The sequence below is a fragment of the Coregonus lavaretus genome, assembly GCF_964263955.1.
Source record: "Coregonus lavaretus genome assembly, contig: HAP1_SCAFFOLD_192, whole genome shotgun sequence".
NCBI classification, from domain to species: domain Eukaryota; kingdom Metazoa; phylum Chordata; class Actinopteri; order Salmoniformes; family Salmonidae; genus Coregonus; species Coregonus lavaretus.
In genome coordinates this window covers 7,885-32,500 of record NW_028157672.1, presented here as the reverse complement: position 1 = coordinate 32,500, position 24,616 = coordinate 7,885, and the positions used below count along the sequence as shown (strand labels likewise).

The window sequence follows — 24,616 nt, the reverse complement described above, 5'->3', positions numbered from 1 at the left end:
TGCCTTGTCAATAAAGTCTACTGAATTGAATTGAGAGAGAGACATAGAGAGACAGAGAGAGAGAGAGAGAGACATAGAGAGACAGAGAGAGACAGAGAGAGCGAGAGACAGAGAGAGCGAGAGAGAGAGAGGAAGCAGAGAGAGAGAGAGAGAGACAGAGAGAGCGAGAGAGAGAGAGAGAGGAAGCAGAGAGAGAGAGAGAGAGAGGAAGCATAGAGAGAGAGAGAGAGAGAGAGAGCGAGAGAGAGAGGAAGCAGAGAGAGAGAGAGAGAGAGGAAGCATAGAGAGAGAGAGAGAGAGAGAGAGAGTACCTGCGAGAGAGAGAAGACGCAGACTCCTCATGCCAAACAGGTGCTGTAGCCCAAAGTCCTGCACCTATATACACACACACACACACACACACACACACACACACACACACAACCCGAGTTATCATTAATAATAAGAAAACATTAATGAGTTATTAGATAGACACAAGCAGGATTGGTCTGATAGCCTGAGCATTTCTTACTCCTTCATTAACTTGTCTACAGTAGTGTGTAGGAGGTAGTGGATAGGGTGGTAGTAGTATGTAGGGACTAGGGTCTAGGGCAGGGTTCTTCAATTCCGGTCCTGGAGGGCCAAAACACTTCTGTTTTTTATTTCTACCTGGTAGTTAATTGCACTCACCTGGTGTCCCAGGTCTGAATTAGCCCCTGATTAGAAGGAGAGGATGAAAAACAGAGGTGTTTCGGCCCTCCAGGACCGGAATTGAAGAACCCTGGTCTAGGGTGTAGTGTGTAGTATAGTAGTGTGTAGTGTGTAGGGTCTAGGGTGTAGTGTGTAGTATAGTAGTGTGTAGTGTATAGGGTGTAGTGTGTATTATAGTAGTGTGTAGTGTGTAGTGTCTAGGGTGTAGTGTGTAGTATAGTAGTGTGTAGTGTGTAGGGTCTAGGGTGTAGTGTGTAGTATAGTAGTGTGTAGTGTGTAGGGTCTAGGGTGTAGTGTGTAGTATATTAGTGTGTAGTGTGTAGGGTGTAGTGTGTAGTATAGTAGTGTGTAGTGTGTAGGGTCTAGGGTGTAGTGTGTAGTATAGTAGTGTGTAGTGTCAAGGGTGTAGTGTGTAGTATAGTAGTGTGTAGTGTGTAGGGTCTAGGGTGTAGTGTGTAGTATAGTAGTGTGTAGTGTGTAAGGTCTAGGGTGTAGTATAGTAGTGTGTAGGGTCTAGGGTGTAGTGTGTAGTATAGTAGTGTGTAGTGTGTAGGGTCTAGGGTGTAGTATAGTAGTGTGTAGGGTCTAGGGTGTAGTGTGTAGTATAGTAGTGTGTAGTGTGTAGGGTCTAGGGTGTAGTGTGTAGTATAGTAGTATGTAGGGTGTAGGGTCTAGGGTGTAGTGTGTAGTATAGTAGTGTGTAGTGTGTAGGGTCTAGGGTGTAGTGTGTAGTATAGTAGTGTGTAGTGTGTAGGGTCTAGGGTGTAGTGTGTAGTATAGTAGTGTGTAGTGTGTAGGGTATAGGGTGTAGTGTGTAGTATAGTAGTGTGTAGTGTGTAGGATCTAGGGTGTAGTGTGTAGTATAGTAGTGTGTAGTATAGTAGTGTGTAGGGTGTAGTGTGTAGTATAGTAGTGTGTAGTGTGTAGGGTCTAGGGTGTTGTGTATTAGTATAAAGGGTGTAGTGTGTAGGGTCTAGGGTGTAGTGTGTAGTATAGTAGTGTGTAGTGTGTAGGGTCTAGGGTGTTGTGTATTAGTATAAAGGGTGTAGTGTGTAGTGTGTAGGGTGTAGTGTATTAGTATAAAGGGTGTAGTGTGTAGGGTCTAGGGTGTAGTGTATTAGTATAAAGGGTGTAGTGTGTAGGGTCTAGGGTGTTGTGTATTAGTATAAAGGGTGTAGTGTGTAGGGTCTAGGGTGTAGTGTATTAGTATAAAGGGTGTAGTGTGTAGGATCTAGGGTGTAGTGTATTAGTATAAAGGGTGTAGTGTGTAGGGTCTAGGGTGTAGTGTATTAGTATAAAGGGTGTAGTGTGTAGGGTGTAGTGTATTAGTATAAAGGGTGTAGTGTGTAGGGTCTAGGGTGTAGTGTATTAGTATAAAGGGTGTAGTGTGTAGGGTCTAGGGTGTAGTGTATTAGTATAAAGGGTGTAGTGTGTAGGGTCTAGGGTGTAGTGTATTAGTATAAAGGGTGTAGTGTGTAGGGTCTAGGGTGTAGTGTATTAGTATAAAGGGTGTAGTGTGTAGGGTCTAGGGTGTAGTGTGTAGGGTGTAGTGTGTAGGGTCTAGTGTGTAGTGTGTAGTATAGTAGGGTGTAGTGTGTAGGGTCTAGGGTGTAGTGTATTAGTATAAAGGGTGTAGTGTGTAGGGTCTAGAGTGTAGTGTATTAGTATAAAGGGTGTAGTGTGTAGGGTCTAGGGTGTAGTGTATTAGTATAAAGGGTGTAGTGTGTAGGGTCTAGGGTGTAGTGTATTAGTATAAAGGGTGTAGTGTGTAGGGTCTAAGGTGTAGTGTGTAGGGTCTAGGGTGTAGTGTATTAGTATAAAGGGTGTAGGGTGTAGGGTCTAGGGTGTAGTGTATTAGTATAAAGGGTGTAGTGTGTAGGGTCTAGGGTGTAGTGTATTAGTATAAAGGGTGTAGTGTGTAGGGTCTAGGGTGTAGTGTATTAGTATAGTAGTGTGTAGTGTGTAGGGTCTAGGGTGTAGTGTATTAGTATAAAGGGTGTAGTGTGTAGGGTCTAGGGTGTAGTGTGTAGTGTGTAGGGTGTAGTGTGTAGGGTCTAGGGTGTAGTGTGTAGGGTCTAGGGTGTAGTGTATTAGTATAAAGGGTGTAGGGTGTAGGGTCTAGGGTGTAGTGTATTAGTATAAAGGGTGTAGTGTGTAGGGTCTAGGGTGTAGTGTATTAGTATAAAGGGTGTAGTGTGTAGGGTCTAGGGTGTAGTGTATTAGTATAGTAGTGTGTAGTGTATAGGGTCTAGGGTGTAGTGTATTAGTATAAAGGGTGTAGTGTGTAGGGTCTAGGGTGTAGTGTATTAGTATAAAGGGTGTAGTGTGTAGGGTCTAGGGTGTCGTGTATTAGTATAAAGGGTGTAGTGTGTAGGGTCTAGGGTGTAGTGTGTAGTATAGTAGGGTGTAGTGTGTAGGGTCTTGGTCAGGGTTCCCCCAAATGGACCAAAACTTTTTTTATAATTTTTTATTGATGGACATAAAATACTGTAAAAACACCAGCAAGGCAGTTCCAATTGATTTTGGAAATCTGTTCAAACTTATTCCCAGTTTATTAGGTACAGTTTATTAAGTACACCACCCCGTTCATGAAAATGGTTAGCTCCTACAGACTGTGAGTCGCGTGGTCGTGGCTTGCTATATAAAGCAGGCAGACAGGCATCGAGGCATTCAGTTACTGTTCCATTGCATGTTAGAATGGGCCAAACTAGTGACTTAACCCTCCCGTTGTCCTAGGGTCAAAATGACCCGCCACTGTGTTGAACCAACTTTATTTCATTTTTATATTTGTTTGATAATTTGTGAGAAGGAGGCAGTGATACTTTCTTTAAAGTCTCACTGCCTCCTTCTCACAAATGATCCCCAAAAAATAAAAAATAAATAAAGTTGGTTCAACACAGTGGCGGGTCATTTTGACCCTAGGACAACGGGAGGGTTAAGCGACTTCGAGAATGGTATGATCGCCGGTGCCAGGCAGACTGGTTCCAGTATCTCAGAAATATCCAACCTCCTGGGCTCAATGATGAAGGAGAATGGCAAGAATCGTGCAAGCTGACAGGCGGGCCACAAACAGACAAATAACGGCGCAGTTCAACAGTGGTGTGCAGAAGGGTGTAATGTATTAGTGTGCAGAACGGCATCTCGGAACGCAAAACTCGTCGGTCCTTGTCACGGATGGGCTATTGCAACAGATGACCACACCGGGTTCAACTCCTATCAGCTAAAAACAAGAAGAAGTGGCTCCAGTGGGCACGTGATCACCAACACTGGACAATTGAAGAGTGGAAAAACATCACCTGGTCCGACGAATCCCAGTTCCTGTTGCGTCATGCTGATGGCAGGGTCAGGATTGGCTTAAGCAGCGTGAGTCCATGGCCCCATCCTACCTGGTGTCAACGGTACAGGCTGGTGACGATGGTGTAATGGTGTGGGAAATGTTTTCCTGGCACATGTTAGGTCCCTTGACACCAATTGAGCAATGTTTCCATGCCCCAAAGAATTCAGGCTGTTCTGGAAGCAAAGGGTCCGACCAGGTACTAGATGGGTGTACCTAATAAACTGGACTGGTACTAGATGGATGTACCTAATAAACTGGCGAGGTACTAGATGGGTGTACCTAATAAACTGACCAGGTACTAGATGGGTGTACCTAATAAACTGGCCAGGTACTAGATGGGTGTACCTAATAAACTGGCAAGGTACTAGATGGGTGTACCTAATAAACTTCTTACAAAGGTTTCAAATGATTCTGTTTTAGTCCAATATTATATCTGTTTAGGCTTCTTGAGGTCAACTTGCAGTCTACTAATTTTTTGTAATTATGTCCCGGCCCCCTGATCATCTACGGCCCGCGGCTGAATCTAGTTGATGATCCCTGGTCTAAGGGTCTAGTGTGTAGTTTACCTGACAGCACCATCGCAGGTACAGACTCCTCAAAGAAGACATGGTGGACAGGTAACCTAGACCTGTATCTGTAATCCTCACACATCTGGAGAGAGACAGCGGGAGAGAGAGGGAGAGAGAGAGAGGAAGAGTGAGGAGGGAGAGAGAGAGAGAGAGAGAGGAGGGAGAGAGAGAGAGAGAGAGAGGAGGGAGAGAGAGAGAGAGAGAGAGTGAGAGAGAGAGAGAGAGAGAGAGACAGAGAGAGAGACCATAATTATACTTTTCATACTATACTGGTTTTCTTTCTGAAATAATGTAGTATAGGCCTTTACTCAGCAAATCCCTGACTTCTATACCACACACTTCACCCTATACCCTACTATACTACACCCTACTATACCACACTCTACTATATTACACCCTACTATACCACACTCTACTATACTACACACTACTATACTACACACTACTATACTACACCATAATATACTACACCCTACTATACTACACCCTACTATACTACACCCTATACCCTACATACTACACCCTAATATACTACACCCTACTATACTACACTCTACTATACTACATCATACTATACTACACAATACCATACTATACCACACTTTACTATACTACACACTACTATACCACACTCTACTATACTACACCCTACTATACCACACACTACTATACTACACACTACTATACTACATCCTACTATACCACACAATACTATACTACACCCTACTATACTACACACTACTATACTACACCACACACTCTACTATACTACACCATATTATACTACACTATACTACACCATGCTATACTACAATATACTATACTACATCATACTATACCATACTATACTATACTACACCCTACTATGCTACACTCTACTATACAACATCATACTATGCTACACACTACTATACTACACCATACTATACTACACTCTACTATACTGCACCCTACTATACTCCACCCTACTATACCACACCCTACTATACTACACCCTACCATACTCCACCCTACTATACTCTACCCTACTATAATATGCACTATTATACTACACCCTACTATACTACACCCTACTATACTACATCATACTATACTACACACTACTATACACCACACGACTATACTACACCCTACTATACTACACCCTACCATACTCCACCCTGCTATACTCCACCCTACTATAATATGCACTATTATACTACACCCTAATATACTACACCCTACTATACTACACAATACTATACACCACACTACTATACTACACCCTACCATACTACACCCTACTATAATATGCACTATTATACTACACCCTGCTATACTACACCCTACTATACTACACCCCACTATACCCCACCCTACTGTACTCCACCCTACTATACTACACATTTTACATTTACATTTTAGTCATTTAGCAGACGCTCTTATCCAGAGCGACTTACATTTTTTTTTTTTTCATACTGGCCCCCCGTGTTAAACGAACCCACATCCCTGCCGGCCAAACCCTCCCCTACCTTGGACAACGCTGGACCAATTGTTTCGCCGCCCTATACTGTACACCCTACTATACTACACCCTACTATACTCCACCCTACTATACTCCACCCTACTATACTACACACTACTATACACCACACTACTATACCACACTCTCACCTGTCCAGTACCAGCTCCTCTAATTTGTGGAGGTCACAGGCGATGTACTCCAGGGCCATGTCAGTGATGCGTGGGCACCAGGAGAGGTCCAGGCTCCGCAGCTTCCTCAGGTTCTCTGCTACCAGCTCCACCCCGTCATCAGTAATTTTAGAGCAGCCTGACAGGCTCAGAGCCGTGAGGTTGGGCAGGCTGTGGACCATGTTAACCACACCATGGTTGGTGATCTCCCAACACGAGTGGAGACGCAGCGTGTGAGTAGTGTAGCCCTGAGGGGGATGGAGGGGGAGAGAGAGAGAGAGAGAGAGAGAGAGAGAGAGAGAGAGAGAGAGAGAGAGAGAGAGAGAGAGAGAGAGAGAGAGAGAGAGAGAGAGAGAGAGAGAGAGAGAGAGAGAGAGGTTTAGGAGTATATCTCCTACATCTGAAAACATATTGAGGGACCACAGTAATCTGAACTCATCATGAGGGACCACAGTAATCTGAACTCATCATGAGGGACCACAGTAATGTGAATTCATCATGAGGGACCACATTAATCTGAACTCATCATGAGGGACCACAGTAATCTGAATTCATCATGAGGGACCACAGTAATCTGAACTCATCATAAGGGACCACAGTAATCTGAACTCATCATAAGGGACCACAGTAATCTGAATTCATCATGAGGGACCACAGTAATCTGAACTCATCATAAGGGACCACAGTAATCTGAACTCATCATAAGGGACCACAGTAATCTGAATTCATCATGAGGGACCACAGTAATCTGAACTCATCATGAGGGACCACAGTAATCTGAATTCATCATGAGGGACCACAGTAATCTGAACTCATCATAAGGGACCACAGTAATCTGAATTCATCATGAGGGACCACAGTAATCTGAACTCATCATGAGGGACCACAGTAATCTGAACTCATCATGAGAGGACCTAGTCTTTTGGTGCCCCCCCCCCACCTTGCGAGCAAAACATTTAGCAGTTTTAAAGCAAGTTTGCTGCAATTCTACACATTTTGTCATGTGGCGTAGAGAAAATGTAGCAGTTTTAAAGCATGTTTGCTGCAATTCTACACATTTTGCCATGTGGCGTAGAGAAAATATAGCAGTTTTAAAGCAAGTTTTCTGCAATTCTACACATTTTGCCAAAGGGTGGAGACACATGTTTGCCGATTTTAATATGATATTTGATGATCAATGGGGGACCCCCGGCCGGTAATTAACCATGCTTACAACAAGTTTAGATAGCTGGCCGCTAGACTAACGTATAGTAGTGTGTAGTATAGTAGTGTGTAGTATAGTAGTGTGTAGTATAGTAGTGTGTAGTATAGTAGTGTGTAGTATAGTAGGGTGTAGTATAGTAGTGTGTAGTATAGTAGTGTTTAGTATATTAATGTGTAGTATAGTGGTGTGTAGTATAGTAGTGTGTAGTATAGTGGTGTGTAGTATAGTAGTGTGTAGAATAGTAATGTGTAGTATAGTAGGGTGTGGTATAGTAGTGTGTAGTATAGTAGGGTGTAGTATAGTAGTGTGTAGTATAGTAGTGTGTAGTATAGTAATGTGTAGTATAGTAGGGTGTAATCTAAATGGAGCTGACATGGGCTAATTGAGTGACTGTCAGTGACTGACATAACAAGAAAATAACTGCTGATGCACAACCACATTTAGAAATTGCACCTTGTGTATCCTACTATTTTAACTCTCAACAGTAAGTTGAGACCCCGACTGAGTTCCTTTTTTAGGGGGAGGCGGAGGCGGGTGTGGATTGATCCACGGGCCCACAAAGGGGGACGAAGAGAGAGGGAAAAGGGAAGGTGTGTGTGTGTGTGTACCTGTACCTGCGCCTGTGTGCTCTCTATAAGTGTGTAGGATTGTAACCCTACCTGTTTGGCTGTGAAGTAGGCCATGGCTGTGTCGGTTACGTGGTAGGCCTGTAGGTTGAGCTCTGACAGGTTGGGCAGTAGCTGTGAGATGGCAGCGATAGCGTCGTCTGCCACGTTGATACAGTCGCTGACGCTGAGCGAGGTGAGCCGTGCATTCAGGCTGGACCACAGGCCGGCCTCCGTGAAGTCATTACAACCGGCCAACTCCAGGTGCATCAGACCCTGCATCTGTTCCAGCATCACCTACACACACCACAGAGAACACACACTGAGTGTACACACACACACACAACTACCCAGCATCACCTACACACACCACAGAGAACACACACTTAGTTTACAGGATACACACACACAAACACACACACACACACACACACACACACACACACACACACTCACACACAGTCCCAGGTGTAACTGTCTCTACATCTGTTAAACACATCTTAACAGCACACGTCTGTTCAATATATTCCATATATGTTCCTGTTAGTTAGTTCTCCCGTGAGGTGAGAGGATTGATGTGTGGTCATGTACTAGAGGTATTATAGTATATAGTGATTTACTGACTGTTTAAACCTGGTCCCTTTAAAGACATTATAGTATATAGTGATTTGCTGACTGTTTAAACTTGTTCCCTTTAAAGACATTATAGTATATAGTGATTTACTGACCGTTTAAACCTGTTCCCTTTGAAGACATTATAGTATATAGTGATTTACTGACTGTTTAAACCTGTTCCCTTTACATACATTATAGTATATAGTGATTTACTGACTGTTTAAACCTGGTCCCTTTAAAGACATAGTATATAGTGATTTACTGACTGTTTAAACCTGGTCCCTTTAAAGACATAGTATATAGTGATTTACTGACCGTTTAAACCTGTTCCCTTTGAAGACATTATAGTATATAGTGATTTACTGACTGTTTAAACCTGGTCCCTTTAAAGACATAGTATATAGTGATTTACTGACTGTTTAAACCTGTTCCCTTTACATACATTATAGTATATAGTGATTTACTGACTGTTTAAACCTGTTCCCTTTACAGAGATAGTATATAGTGATTTACTGACTGTTTAAACCTGTTCCCTTTACAGACATAGTATATAGTGATTTACTGACTGTTTAAACCTGTTCCCTTTACAGACATAGTATATAGTGATTTGCTGACTGTTTAAACCTGTTCCTTTTACAGACATGATAGTATATAGTGATTTACTGACTGTTTAAACCTGGTCCCTTTAAAGACATTATAGTATATAATAATTTACTGACTGTTTAAACCTGTTCCCTTTACAGACATAGTATATAGTGATTTACTGACTGTTTAAACCTGTTCCCTTTACAGACATAGTATATAGTGATTTACTGACTGTTTAAACCTGTTCCCTTTACAGACATAGTATATAGTGATTTGCTGACTGTTTAAACCTGTTCCTTTTACAGACATTATAGTATATAGTGATTTACTGACCGTTTAAACCTGGTCCCTTTAAAGACATAGTATATAGTGATTTGCTGACTGTTTAAACCTGTTCCCTTTACATACATTATAGAATATAGTGATTTACTGACCGTTTAAACCTGTTCCCTTTGAAGACATTATAGTATATAGTGATTTACTGACTGTTTAAACCTGTTCCCTTTACAGACATAGTATATAGTGATTTACTGACTGTTTAAACCTGTTCCCTTTACAGACATAGTATATAGTGATTTGCTGACTGTTTAAACCTGTTCCTTTTACAGACATGATAGTATATAGTGATTTACTGACTGTTTAAACCTGGTCCCTTTAAAGACATTATAGTATATAGTGATTTACTGACTGTTTAAACCTGTTCCCTTTACAGACATAGTATATAGTGATTTACTGACTGTTTAAACCTGTTCCCTTTACAGACATAGTATATAGTGATTTACTGACTGTTTAAACCTGTTCCCTTTACAGACATAGTATATAGTGATTTACTGACTGTTTAAACCTGTTCCTTTTACAGACATTATAGTATATAGTGATTTACTGACCGTTTAAACCTGGTCCCTTTAAAGACATAGTATATAGTGATTTGCTGACTGTTTAAACCTGTTCCCTTTACAGACATTATAGAATATAGTGATTTACTGACCATTTAAACCTGTTCCCTTTGAAGACATTGTAGTATAAAGTGATTTACTGACTGTTTAAACCTGGTCCCTTTAAAAACATAGTATATAGTGATTTACTGACTGTTTAAACCTGGTCCCTTTAAATACATAGTATATAGTAATTTGCTGACTGTTTAAACCTGTTCCTTTTACAGACATGATAGTATATAGTGATTTACTGACTGTTTAAACCTGGTCCCTTTAAATACATTATAGTATATAGTGATTTACTGACTGTTTAAACCTGTTCCCTTTACAGACATAGTATATAGTGATTTACTGACTGTTTAAACCTGTTCCCTTTACAGACATAGTATATAGTGATTTGCTGACTGTTTAAACCTGTTCCTTTTACAGACATTATAGTATATAGTGATTTACTGACCGTTTAAACCTGGTCCCTTTAAAGACATAGTATATAGTGATTTGCTGACTGTTTAAACCTGTTCCCTTTACAGACATTATAGAATATAGTGATTTACTGACCGTTTAAACCTGTTCCCTTTGAAGACATTATAGTATATAGTGATTTACTGACTGTTTAAACCTGGTCCCTTTAAAAACATAGTATATAGTGATTTACTGACTGTTTAAACCTGGTCCCTTTAAAGACATTATAGTATATAGTGATTTACTGACTGTTTAAACCTGTTCCCTTTACAGACATAGTATATAGTGATTTACTGACTGTTTAAACCTGTTCCCTTTACAGACATAGTATATAGTGATTTACTGACTGTTTAAACATGTTCCCTTTACAGACATAGTATATAGTGATTTGCTGACTGTTTAAACATGTTCCTTTTACAGACATTATAGTATATAGTGATTTACTGACCGTTTAAACCTGGTCCCTTTAAAGACATAGTATATAGTGATTTGCTGACTGTTTAAACCTGTTCCCTTTACAGACATTATAGAATATAGTGATTTACTGACTGTTTAAACCTGTTCCCTTTAAAGACCTTATAGTATATAGTGATTTATTGACTGTTTAAACCTGTTCCCTTTACAGACATAGTATATAGTGATTTACTGACTGTTTAAACCTGTTCCCTTTACAGACATAGTATATAGTGATTTACTGACTGTTTAAACCTGTTCCCTTTACAGACATAGAATATAGTGATTTACTGACTGTTTAAACCTGTTCCCTTTAAAGACATTATAGTATATAGTGATTTACTGACTGTTTTAACCTGGTCCCTTTAAAGACATAGTATATAGTGATTTGCTGACTGTTTAAACCTATTCCCTTTACAGACCTTATAGTATATAGTGATTTACTGACTGTTTAAACCTGTTTCCTTTAAATGCATTATAGTATAAAGTGATTTAGTGACTGTTTAAATCTGTTCACTTTAAATACATTATAGTATATAGTGATTTACTGACTGTTTAAACCTGTTCCCTTTACAGACATAGTATATAGTGATTTACTGACTGTTTAAACATGTTCCCTTTAAAGACATTATAGTATTGTAACGACCCTGGGGTTATAAGCACGAATATCGACTCTCCCACGCGAGCATGCTTTTGGGGCACAGTCGATGGCGCGTTGGACTGGAAGGTTGATGGTTGGAGACCTGCTCCATGCCTGTTTCATTACGTTGGACTGGAAGGTTGATGGTTAGAGACCTGCTCCCTGCCTGTTTCCTTACGTTGGACTGGAAGGTTGAGGGTTGGAGACCTGCTCCCTGCCTGTTTCATTACATTGGTGTCAGAAGTGATCGGACCATGCATCCACGAATGTGTGTGTGCTTGGCCGGTGAGCGCGTTCCTGTAAGACGTTGAGTTGTAGGCTAGCTCGAGGACGTGGACTTTGAAAGGAGGGAGTTGTGTAATGACCCTGGGGTTATAAGCGCGGATATCGACTCTGCCACGCAAGCTTTTGGGGCACAGTCGAAGGCGCGTTGGACTTCGGGCTAGAAGGTTGAGGGTTCGAGACCTGCTCCCTGCCTGTTTCATTACAGTATATAGTAATTTACTGACTGTTTAAACCTGGTCCCTTGATTAAGTGGGTTGAGTTACTGACGTGATCTTCCTGTCTGGGTTGGCGCCCCCCCCCCCCTTGGTTTGTGCTGTGGTGGAGACCTCTGTGGGCTATACTCGGCCTTGTCTCAGGATTGTAAGTTGGTGGTTGGGGATATCCCTCTAGTGGTGCGGGGGCTGTGCTTTGGCGGAGTGGGTGGGGTTATATCCTTCCTGTTTGGCCCTGTCCGGGGGTTTCTTCGGATGGGGCCACAGTGTCTCCGGACCGCTCCTGTCTCAGCCTCCAGTATTTATGCTGCAGTAGTTTATGTGTCGGGGGGCTGGGGTTAGTTGGTTATACCTGGAGTACTTCTCCTGTCTTATCCAGTGTCCTGTGTGAATTTAAGTATGCTCTCTCTAATTCTCTCGTTCTCTCTTTCTCTCTGAGAACCTGAGCCCTAGGACCATACGTCAGGACTACCGGGCATGATGACACCCTGCTGCCCCCAGTCCGCCTGGCCTTGCTGCTATTCCAGTTTCAACTGTTCTGCCTGCGGCTACGAAACCCCTACCTGTCCCAGACCTGCTGTTTTCAACTCTAAATGATCGGCTATGAAAAGCCAACTGAGAGACCTGAGCCCTAGGACCATACGTCGGGACTACCGGCCGTGGTGACTCCTTGCTATCCCCAGTCCGCCTGGCCTTGCTGCTATTCCAGTTTAAACTGTTCTGCCTGCGGTTATGGAACCCCTACCTGTCCCAGACCTGCTGTTTTAAACTCTAATGATCGGCTATGAAAAGCCAACTGAGATTTATTCCTGATTATTATTTGACCATGCTTGTCACTTATGAACATTTTTGAACATCTTGGCATGGTTCTGTTATAATCTCCACCCGGCACAGCCAGAAGAGGACTGGCCACCCCTCATAGCCTGGTTCCTCTCTAGGTTTCTTCCTAGGTTTTGCCTTTCTAGGGAGTTTTTCCTAGCCACCGTGCTTCTACACCTGCATTACTAGCTGTTTGGGGTTTTAGGCTGGGTTTCTGTACAGCACTTCGAGATATTAGCTGATGTAAGAAGGGCTATATAAAATAAAATTGATTGAAATTGATTGATTAACCCTTTTATACAATGGCTATAATTCAACACATTTGCCGCTAGAAATGTGTTCATTTGCCGGTAGAAATGTGTTCAACATCTAGTGAAGTAGCTAGCAAGTTTACTAGATACAGTTTACATACACTTAGGTTGGAGTCATTCAAACTCATTTTTCAACCACTCCACAAATTTCTTGTTAACGAACTATAGTTTTGGCAGGACATCTACTTTGTGCATGTCACAAGTAATTTATCCAACAATAGTTTACAGACAGATTATTTCACTTATAAATCACTGTATCACAATTCCAGTGGGTCAGAAGTTTACATACACTAAGTTGACTGTGCCTTTAAACAGCTTGGAAAATTCCAGAAAATGATGTCATGGCTTTAGAAGCTTCTGATAGGCTAATTGACATCATTTGAGTCAATTGGAGGTGTACCTGTGGATGTATTTCAAGGCCTACCTTCAAACTCAGTGCATTTTTGCTTGACATCATGGGAAAATGAAAAGAAATCAGCCAAGACCTCAGAAAAAAATGTGTAGACCTCCACAAGTCCATGGGAGCAATTTCCAAACACCTGAAGGTACCACATTCATCTGTACAAACAATAGTAGGCAAGTATAAACACCATGGGACCACGCAGCCGTCATACTGCTCAGGAAGGAGACGTGTTCTGTCTCCTAGAGATGAACATACTTTGGTGCGAAAAGTGCAAATCAATCCCAGAACAACAGCAAAGGACCTTGTGAAGATGCTGGAGGAAACAGTACAAAAGTATCTATATCTACAGTAAAACGAGTCCTATATTGACATAACCTGAAAGGCCGCTCAGCAAGGAAGAAGCCACTGCTCCAAAACCGCCATAAAAAAGCCAGACTACGGTTTGCAACTGTACATGGGGACAAAGATCGTACTTTTTGGAGAAATGTCCTCTGGTCTGATGAAACAAAAATAGAACTGTTTGGTCATAATGACCATTGTTATGTTTGGAGGAAAAAGGGGGTCGCTTGCAAGCCGAAGAACACCATCCCAACCGTGAAGCACGGGGGTGGCAGCGTCATGCTGTGGGGGTGCTTTGCTGCAGGAGGGACTGGTGCACTTCACAAAATAGATGGCATCATGAGGAAGGGAAATTATGTGGATATATTGAAGCAACATCTCAAGACATCAGTCAGGAAGTTAAAGCTTGGTCGCAAATGGGTCTTCCAAATGGACAATGACCCCAAGCATACTTCCAAAGTTGTGGCAAAATGTCTTAAAGACAACAAAGTCAAGGTATTGGAGTGGCCATCACAAAGCCCTGACCTCAATCCTATAGAACATTTGTGGGTAGAACTGAAAAAGCGTGTGCGAGCAAGGAGGCCTACAAACCTGACTCAGTTACACCAGCTCTGTCAGGAGGAATGGGCCAAAATTCACCCAACTTATTGTGGGAAGCTTGTGGAAGGCTACCCGAAACATTTGACCCAAGTTATACAATTTATAGGCAATGCTACCAAATACTAATTGAGTGTATGTAAACTTCTGACCCACTGGGAATGTGATGAAAGAAATAAAAGCTGAAATAAATAATTCTCTATACTATTATTCTGACATTTCACATTCTTAAAATAAAGTGGTGATCCTAACTGACCTAAAACAGGGAATTTTTACTAGGATTAAATGTCAGGAATTGTGAAAAGCTGAGTTTAAATGTATTTGGCTAAGATGTATGTAAACCTCCCATTTCAACTGTAGCTACAGTAGTTGCCATGGTAACCAAACAAACAGACTTGCTAGTTCAGCTAACCAAACCATCAGTCCTAGCTTGCCATTATGAAAATCAAATTCAACAATGCCAATAAGGTTTTCAATTTGACTTTTGCTTTCAAAAGCAGTTCAAACATAGAACATGTAAGAATGAACGTTAGCCATTGAATTTTACCATGCAAATATACTGTGCGTTACAGGGAAATAATGCATGCTCTAGAATGCCCTTCAAGCCAATCAGAAACAAGTATTCAACAATGCCATGGTATAAAGTGATTTACTGACTGTTTAAACCTGTTCTCTTTAAAGGCATTATAGTATTTAGTGATTTACTAACTGTTTAAACCTGGTCCCTTTAAAGGCATTATAGTATTTAGTGATTTACTAACTGTTTAAACCTGGTCCCTTTAATGGAGAATGAAAAAAGCAAGCTAAATCCTGAAACCGTTGTTCATAACATCCCACTGTAAAGTCATTATACTTCTCCTAAGTTCTACAGACCTTGTTGTTGTACCTTTTCTGTTGTATTACTCTATGAATACAGCATATTTTTACATTTTAAGTCATTTAGCAGACGCTCTTATCCAGAGCGACTTACAGTTTTTTTTTTCCATACTGGCCCCCCATGGGAATCAAACCCACAACCCTGGCATTGCAAGCGCCATGCTCTACCAACTGAGCTACACGGAGCATAGCAGTGCAGATGTACTGGATGTCACACTTGCTTTATCGGTCTGCACGGACCATTTTTTTATTTTATTTTGCTGTCACAGTACCCAAGCTGACACACAACACAGGGGTAAAGTGCCTTGCTCAAGAGCACAACAGGGGAAGGTAAAAAATTGGATATTGAGGCCATTAACTCTCCGGCTACCTGCCCACCCCTTCAGATTCCCCCCCCCCCCCCATGTCAGTTCAGGTATTCAAACCAGAAATCGTCCAGTTACCGGCGGATTCGAACCGGAAACCCTCTGGTTACATGTTTTGACCTATGTAACTACTGGGTCATTCAGAACAGTCCAGGACAGTACATTCCTTTTCAGTTGATGTTGTGGTATGTCTAGGTCTGCTTAGATGTTGACACATAATCTACCATGATCCATTTGACCAACAATAACAACAACAATCCTAAATATGGAAACTAGTATGTGACCCCTCTGTTGTATTCTGCACATAAACAACAGTGATATTTCCTCCATGGTTCAGCTGATGTCACCCTCCTCTCTGTCAACAGTGATCTGTCCTCCACGGTTCAGCTGATGTCACCCTCCTCTCTGTCAACAGTGATCTGACCTCCATGGTTCAGCTGATGTCACCCTCCTCTCTGTCAACAGTCTCTGTCTGTCTGTCACCAGTCTCTGTCTGTCTGTCTGGTGGAAAACACATTCTCTGCTCCTTTGTTTGTGTCTTGTTCAGCAGGCCCTTACAGGGTAGGGTTATTCTCGGATCTTGCTGATGAATCACTAACAGGTTGTTTTTCCTTATTAAAATAGCTCGCCAACAGAGAAGAGAAGAGAGAGAGAGAGAGTGTGTGTGTGTGTGTGTGTGTGTGTGGGTGGGTGTATGCTTTCATCTGAACTCAACAATAACCAGGATTTGGTCACATTCTGATCTGTTTCTAGGAAGATATGATTTGTCTACAGTCAATATATTTGTTACTTACTATGCCTTAATATACAGTCAGATCAAAGTGAATCCAGAAACCATATTTAATTCCACTGTAAACACTGATATAACTCTAAGGTCTGGATTCAATCTGATCAACGAACACCGATATAACTCTGATATAAGTCTAAGGTCTGGATTCAATCTGATCAACGAACACCGATATAACTCCGATATAACTCCGATATAACTCTGATATAACTCCGATATATCTCAGATATATCTCCGATATAACTCCGATATATCTCCGATATAACTCCGATATATCTCCGATATATCTCCGATATATCTCTGATATAACTCTGATATAACTCTGATATAACTCTGATATAACTCTGATATAACTCTGATATAACTCCGATATAACTCTGATATAACTCTGATATAACTCTGATATAACTCTGATATAACGCTGATATAACTCTGATATAACTCTGATATAACACTAAGGTCTGGATTCAATCTGATCAGCGGTAGATGGCAGGTATAGCGCGCTAGACATTTAAAGGTAATTTCCGATTGAGCCGACTTGTGCAGCGTTTACTGTGAATGCAGTCTCCGCCAACGTGGGAACATTACCTTTAAAATGTGCATAGCCGACAAAGTGCAATCGGATTGAATCCCAGCCTAAGTGATGTAAGTCAACTCAATGAGCGTTTATCCTCCAACTGTCATATTCAAACTGCGCACCAGGGGCATCTGGTCCCATGCTTCCTGTGGCTCTGAACATCAGCCCAGCTCTTCTCATCAACACCACACTCACAACAATGTACTCAAAATGGTCCCTGACTATAATGTGCACAATATACTGTAAGGCCGACATTTTCCCCTCGCAAACACCGCTGTGAACTAACTCACAGGCAACGTTCTAAATAACTGGGGCTGAAGGATGGGACTAATAACAACAACTAATAACAACAAGATAACTCATGTAAAGCATACTGTGTCCATTATAAGTATATAGGTTATAGGTTGAGAGCTTTTGTGAAAGAGCACAGTTACACAATTTAAAAAAGGATATGTGTGTGTGTATGGATGTATGTATATACAGTGGGGGAAAAAAGTATTTAGTCAGCCACCAATTGTGCAAGTTCTCCCACTTAAAAAGATGAGAGAGGCCTGTAATTTTCATCATAGGTACAGGTCAACTATGACAGACAAAATGAGATTATTTTTCCAGATAATCACATTGTAGGATTTTTAATGAATATATTTGCAAATTATGGTGGAAAATAAGTATTTGGTCAATAACAAAAGTTTCTCAATACTTTGTTATATACCCTTTGTTGGCAATGACACAGGTCAAACATTTTCTGTAAGTCTTCACAAGGTTTTCATACACTGTTGCTGGTATTTTGGCCCATTCCTCCATGCAGATCTCCTCTAGAGCAGTGATGTTTTGGGGCTGTCGCTGGGCAACACAGACTTTCAACTCCCTCCAAAGATTTTCTATGGGGTTGAGATCTGGAGACTGGCTAGGCCACTCCAGGACCTTGAAATGCTTCTTACGAAGCCACTCCTTCGTTGCCCGGGTGGTGTGTTTGGGATCATTGTCATGCTGAAAGACCCAGCCACGTTTCATCTTCAATGCCCTTGCTGATGGAAGGAGGTTTTCACTCAAAATCTCACGATACATGGCCCCATTCATTCTTTCCTTTACACGGATCAGTCGTCCTGGTCCCTTTGCAGAAAAACAGCCCCAAAGCATGATGTTTCCACCCCCATGCTTCACAGTAGGTATGGTGTTCTTTGGATGCAACTCAGCATTCTTTGTCCTCCAAACACGACGAGTTGAGTTTTTACCAAAAAGTTCTATTTTGGTTTCATCTGACCATATGACATTCTCCCAATCCTCTTCTGGATCATCCAAATGCACTCTAGCAAACTTCAGACGGGCCTGGACATGTACTGGCTTAAGCAGGGGGACACGTCTGGCACTGCAGGATTTGAGTCCCTGGCGGCGTAGTGTGTTACTGATGGTAGGCTTTGTTACTTTGGTCCCAGCTCTCTGCAGGTCATTCACTAGGTCCCCCTGTGTGGTTCTGGGATTTTTCCTCACCGTTCTTGTGATCATTTTGACCCCACGGGGTGAGATCTTGCGTGGAGCCCCAGATCGAGGGAGATTATCAGTGGTCTTGTATGTCTTCCATTTCCTAATAATTGCTCCCACAGTTGATTTCTTCAAACCAAGCTGCTTACCTATTGCAGATTCAGTCTTCCCAGCCTGGTGCAGGTCTACAATTTTGTTTCTGGTGTCCTTTGACAGCTCTTTGGTCTTGGCCATAGTGGAGTTTGGAGTGTGACTGTTTGAGGTTGTGGACAGGTGTCTTTTATACTGATAACAAGTTCAAACAGGTGCCATTAATACAGGTAACGAGTGGAGGACAGAGGAGCCTCTTAAAGAAGAAGTTACAGGTCTGTGAGAGCCAGAAATCTTGCTTGTTTGTAGGTGACCAAATACTTATTTTCCACCATAATTTGCAAATAAATTCATTAAAAATCCTACAATGTGATTTTCTGGATTTTTTTTTCTCAATTTGTCTGTCAAAGTTGACGTGTACCTATGATGAAAATTACAGGCCTCTCTCATCTTTTTAAGTGGGAGAACTTGCACAATTGGTGGCTGACTAAATACTTTTTTCCCCCACTGTATATATGTGTGTGTATGTGTGTGTATATGTGTATGTGTATGTGTATGTGTGTATATATATCTGTGTATATATGTATATATGTATACAGTGAGGGAAAAAAGTATTTGATCCCCTGTTGATTTTGTACGTTTGCCCACTGACAAAGAAATTATCAGTCTATAATTTTAATGGTAGGTTTATTTGAACAGTGGGAGACAAAAATGTTATCAATTGATTTGCATTTTAATGAGGGAAATAAGTATTTGACCCCCTCTCAATCAGAAAGATTTCTGGCTCCCAGGTGTCTTTTATACAGGTAACGAGCTGAGATTAGGAGCACACTCTTAAAGGGAGTGCTCCTAATCTCAGCTTGTTACCTGTATAAAAGACACCTGTCCACAGAAGCAATCAATCAATCAGATTCCAAACTCTCCACCATGGCCAAGACCAAAGAGCTCTCCAAGGATGTCAGGGACAAGATTGTAGACCTACACAAGGCTGGAATGGGCTACAAGACCATCACCAAGCAGCTTGGTGAAAAGGTGACAACAGTTGGTGCGATTATTCGCAAATGGAAGAAACACAAAATAACTGTCAATCTCCCTCGGCCTGGGGCTCCATGCAAGATCTCACCTCGTGGAGTTGCAATGATCATGAGAACGGTGAGGAATCAGCCCAGAACTACACGGGAGGATCTTGTCAATGATCTCAAGGCAGCTGGGACCATAGTCACCAAAGGAAAACAATTGGTAACACACTACGCCGTGAAGGACTGAAATCCTGCAGCGCCCGCAAGGTCCCCCTGCTCAAGAAAGCACATATACAGGCCCATCTGAAGTTTGCCAATGAACATCTGAATGATTCAGAGGAGAACTGGGTGAAAGTGTTATGGTCAGATGACACCAAAATGGAGCTCTTTGGCATCAACTCAACTCGCCGTGTTTGGAGGAGGAGGAATGCTGCATATGACCCCAAGAACACCATTCCCACCGTCTAACATGGAGGTGGAAACATTATGCTTTGGGGGTGTTTATCTGCTAAGGGGACAGGACAACTTCACAGCATCAAAGGGACGATGGACGGGGCCATGTACCGTCAAATCTTGGGTGAGAACCTCCTTCCCTCAGCCAGGGCATTGAAAATGGGTCGTGGATGGGTATTCCAGCATGACAATGACCCAAAACACACCGCCAAGGCAACAAAGGAGTGGCTCAAGAAGAAGCACATTAAGGTCTTGGAGTGGCCTAGCCAGTCTCCAGACCTTAATCCCATAGAAAATCTGTGGAGGGAGCTGAAGGTTCGAGTTGCCAAACGTCAGCCTCGAAACCTTAATGACTTGGAGAAGATCTGCAAAGAGGAGTGGAACAAAATCCCTCCTGAGATGTGTGCAAACCTGGTGGCCAACTACAAGAAACGTCTGACCTCTGTGATTGCCAACAAGGGTTTTGCCACCAAGTACTAAGTCATGTTTTGCAGAGGGGTCAAATACTTATTTCCCTCATTAAAATGCAAATCAATTTATAACATTTTTGACATGCGTTTTTCTGGATTTTGTTGTTGTTATTCTGTCTCTCACTGTTCAAATAAACCTACCATTAAAATTATAGACTGATCATGTCTTTGTCAGTGGGCAAACGTACAAAATCAGCAGGGGATCAAATACTTTTTTCCCTCACTGTATATGTATATGTGTATGTATATATATATATATATTTGCGAGAAAAAAAACATATGGGGGATTGGAAGTGATGCAGACAATTACATTGATGGAAGTTACAATATATCTGTAGTCTATACTCATAACACCAACACAGTAGTCTATACTCACAACACCACTACAGTAGTCTATACTCACAACACCACCACAGTAGTCTATACTCACAACACCACCACAGTAGTCTATACTCACAACACCACCACAGTAGTCTATACTCACAACACCACCACAGTAGTCTATACTCACAACAACACCACAGTAGTCTATACTCACAACAACACCACAGTAGTCTATACTCACAACAACACCACAGTAGTCTATACTCACAACACCACCACAGTAGTCCAAACTCAAAACACCACCACAGTAGTCTATACTCACAACACCACCACAGTAGTCTATACTCACAACACCACCACAGTAGTCTATACTCATAACACCACCACAGTAGTCTATACTCACAACACCACCACAGTAGTCTATACTCACAACACCACCACAGTAGTCTATACTCACAACACCACCACAGTAGTCTATACTCATAACACCACCACAGTAGTCTATACTCACAACACCACCACAGTAGTCTATACTCACAACACCACCACAGTAGTCTATACTCACAACACCACCACAGTAGTCCATACTCACAACACCACCACAGTAGTCTATACTCACAACACCACCACAATAGTCTATACTCACAACACCACCACAAGTTGTCTATACTCATAACACCACCACAGTAGTCTATACTCATAACACCACCACAATAGTCTATACTCACAACACCACCACAGTAGTCTATACTCACAACACCACCACAGTAGTCTATACTCACAACCACCACAGTAGTCTATACTCACAACACCACCACAGTAGTCTATACTCACAACACCACCACAGTAGTCTATACTCACAACACCACCACAGTAGTCTATACTCATAACACCACCACAATAGTCTACACTCACAACACCACCACAGTAGTCTATACTCACAACACCACCACAGTAGTCTATACTCACAACACCACCACAGTAGTCTATACTCACAACACCACCACAGTAGTCTATACTCACAACACCACTACAGTAGTCTATACTCACAACACCACCACAGTAGTCTATAGTCACAACACCACCACAGACAAGCAGGGTGGATTGTTGACTAGACTGATTCCATGTGTGAGGGCTGTTTTGGAATGGAATACCCAGTCTCTGTACTGAACCTTTACTTAGCTATGCTATTGTTATTATAACAGACAATGGTTGGATTGCATTTCCAGCACACTGCACTCCTGTGACATCTCACGTTTCATTTCATTGATGTTCATTCTACTCACTCTATTGATTGTTGACCTGCTCGGGATAAACGTTCCAACTTAACCACAGATCTAGGATCAGCTCACCAGCCTCAAATCTTAACCTTAACCATTAACCATTCTAATAGAATATCTCTCCTCTCTCTGTCCCATGATCATGTGACCAGTGAGCCAAGTCATGTGATGTGACATTCCACATTCCATGTGATCCCTGGTGACCCAGTAGACATGGTGCCCAACTATAGCGGAACCCAGCTCACCCGGCGACTGTTACTAGGCTACGCAGCAGTGGGGTGGCAGGCTTTCTGAGTTCAGGGAGTGCATTGTGTTGATATTGATGCTGAGGATTAACAAAATTAACGCATTACTTGTTTACAATATTACTTTGTGTGGAAAGTAATGTGTTATATTAATATAAAGTAACATGTTATATTACTATAAAGTAACGTGATATATTACTATAAAGTAATGTGTTATATTACTATAAAGTAACATGTTACTTTACTCCATTACTCATTAGTCCTCTACTGGAGGACTAATGGAAGTTACATCTACTGGAGGACTAATGGAAGTTACATCTACTGGAGGACTAATGGACATTACATCTAATGGAGGACTAATGGAAGTTACATCTACTGGAGGACTAATGGAAGTTACATCTACTGGAGGACTAATGGAAGTTACATCTAATGGAGGACTAATGGAAGTTACATCTACTGGAGGACTAATGGAAGTTACATCTACTGGAGGACTAATGGAAGTTACATCTACTGGAGGACTAATGGAAGTTACATTCCACTATTGTTGAGAAATGAAAATGTTATATACAAAGGAGGAAAACCCTTATTCAGTACACATTCTTACATTCCTGTGTGTAGAGCAAGGCGCTTGCAATGTCAGGATTTTGGGTTTGATTCCCGCTGGGGTCATCCATACAAAATTGCATGCACACACTGCTGTAAGTCCCTTTGGATAAAGCCCTGAACTAGCTCACCTGACTCACCTAGTCAAGGGCTTGATGATTAGTTGACCAGTTGAATCAGGTGTTAGCTGTGGAATAGATATAATCCATGGACAGGCTGGTCCCCATGGAGAGGTTGGAGAAAGGCTGTGCTAAATGACATGTTTGTGTTCACATGACTGTAACTATAGAACTATGACTATGACTCACCTCCAGGCCTGCGTCTGTGATGGTGGACCTCTTCAGACTGACCGACTTCACCCCCTTCTTGGACAGGGGGTAGTTATCAATGAACTCACAAATGTCCAGGTCCGAAACCCCCACCAGACAGAACGCCTGGAACCCCCTGAGGGCGAAGGCCTGCAGGCTGACAAACTCCTTCTCTCCGCTGGGGAGTAGGGCGTACAGCTCCTTGGCATGGAGGACGGGTGTGACACCCTCCCAGAACTTGGGCTGGTACAGAACCTTCCTCCAGGTCCTGCACACCTGGGCCAGGACACACTTCTCAGCCGTGGTGAAGTACCACAGCAGCCTGTTGAGCAGCTTCTCATCCAGGGCCAGCTGGCGCTCCAGGGGCAGCAGAAGGGCCAGAGGCAGGGTGAGGGCCAGGGGCAGGGGCGGCTTGGGTAAAGTGAGGGGGACCTTGCGCAGCGGGGGTTGGAGGGCCGTCAGGGGGCTGGTGTCCAGGTCTGGCCCCAGGAGAGAAGCTGCGGTGGGCAGGGGGTCCAGGTGGTAGGGTAGGGAAGGCGGGGGTAGGATGCCGGGCACGGAGGAGGACTGGCACAGGCGGTTCTTGGCGGCAGGCGTGCCCTTGGTGATGCTGGCGCTGCCCAGACCGTTGGGCTGAGGGGGGAGCTTGACCATGCCGTTCCTCGGGACACACGGAGACTTGAGCTCGCTGGGGGTCGACATGTTCAACATTGGGAACCTAGGAGGAGGGAGAGAGAATTAATACATGGTAAACATTGGATCAGAGAGAGAGAGAGAGCGAAAGAGAGATCGATAGAGAGCGCGAGAGAGAGTGAGAGAGAGAGCGAGAGAGAGCATTAAAACATAAAGACAGATAGACTCAACATGTCTGACAACCGAGCTAGGAGACCAGTTAGGTCACCCGTGATATAAGTCAGTATTCAACATCCATCCATGTCTGAGGACATCAGGAGATGAAGTGGAAACCAGCCACTAGGGGCAACAGTGAGCGCTGTTACCTTCAAG

At 42.4% G+C, this 24,616-nt stretch overlaps 1 protein-coding gene across 1 annotated transcript in view; it reads right to left on the bottom strand.

Moving 5' to 3' along the window:
* The window catches only part of fbxl16 (F-box and leucine-rich repeat protein 16), a gene marked incomplete at both ends in the record, with an annotated part of 27,286 nt that extends 2,964 nt beyond the window's left edge, over nucleotides 1-24,322 (bottom strand). Inside the window, 5 exons of the mRNA XM_084199170.1 lie at nucleotides 312-375; nucleotides 4,594-4,678; nucleotides 6,250-6,515; nucleotides 8,131-8,373; nucleotides 23,612-24,322. Of these exons, the coding sequence (XP_084055296.1) occupies nucleotides 312-375; nucleotides 4,594-4,678; nucleotides 6,250-6,515; nucleotides 8,131-8,373; nucleotides 23,612-24,322 (1,369 nt within the window). The remainder of the gene's footprint in view (nucleotides 1-311; nucleotides 376-4,593; nucleotides 4,679-6,249; nucleotides 6,516-8,130; nucleotides 8,374-23,611) is intronic.
* Between the last annotated feature and the right edge of the window lie 294 nt (nucleotides 24,323-24,616).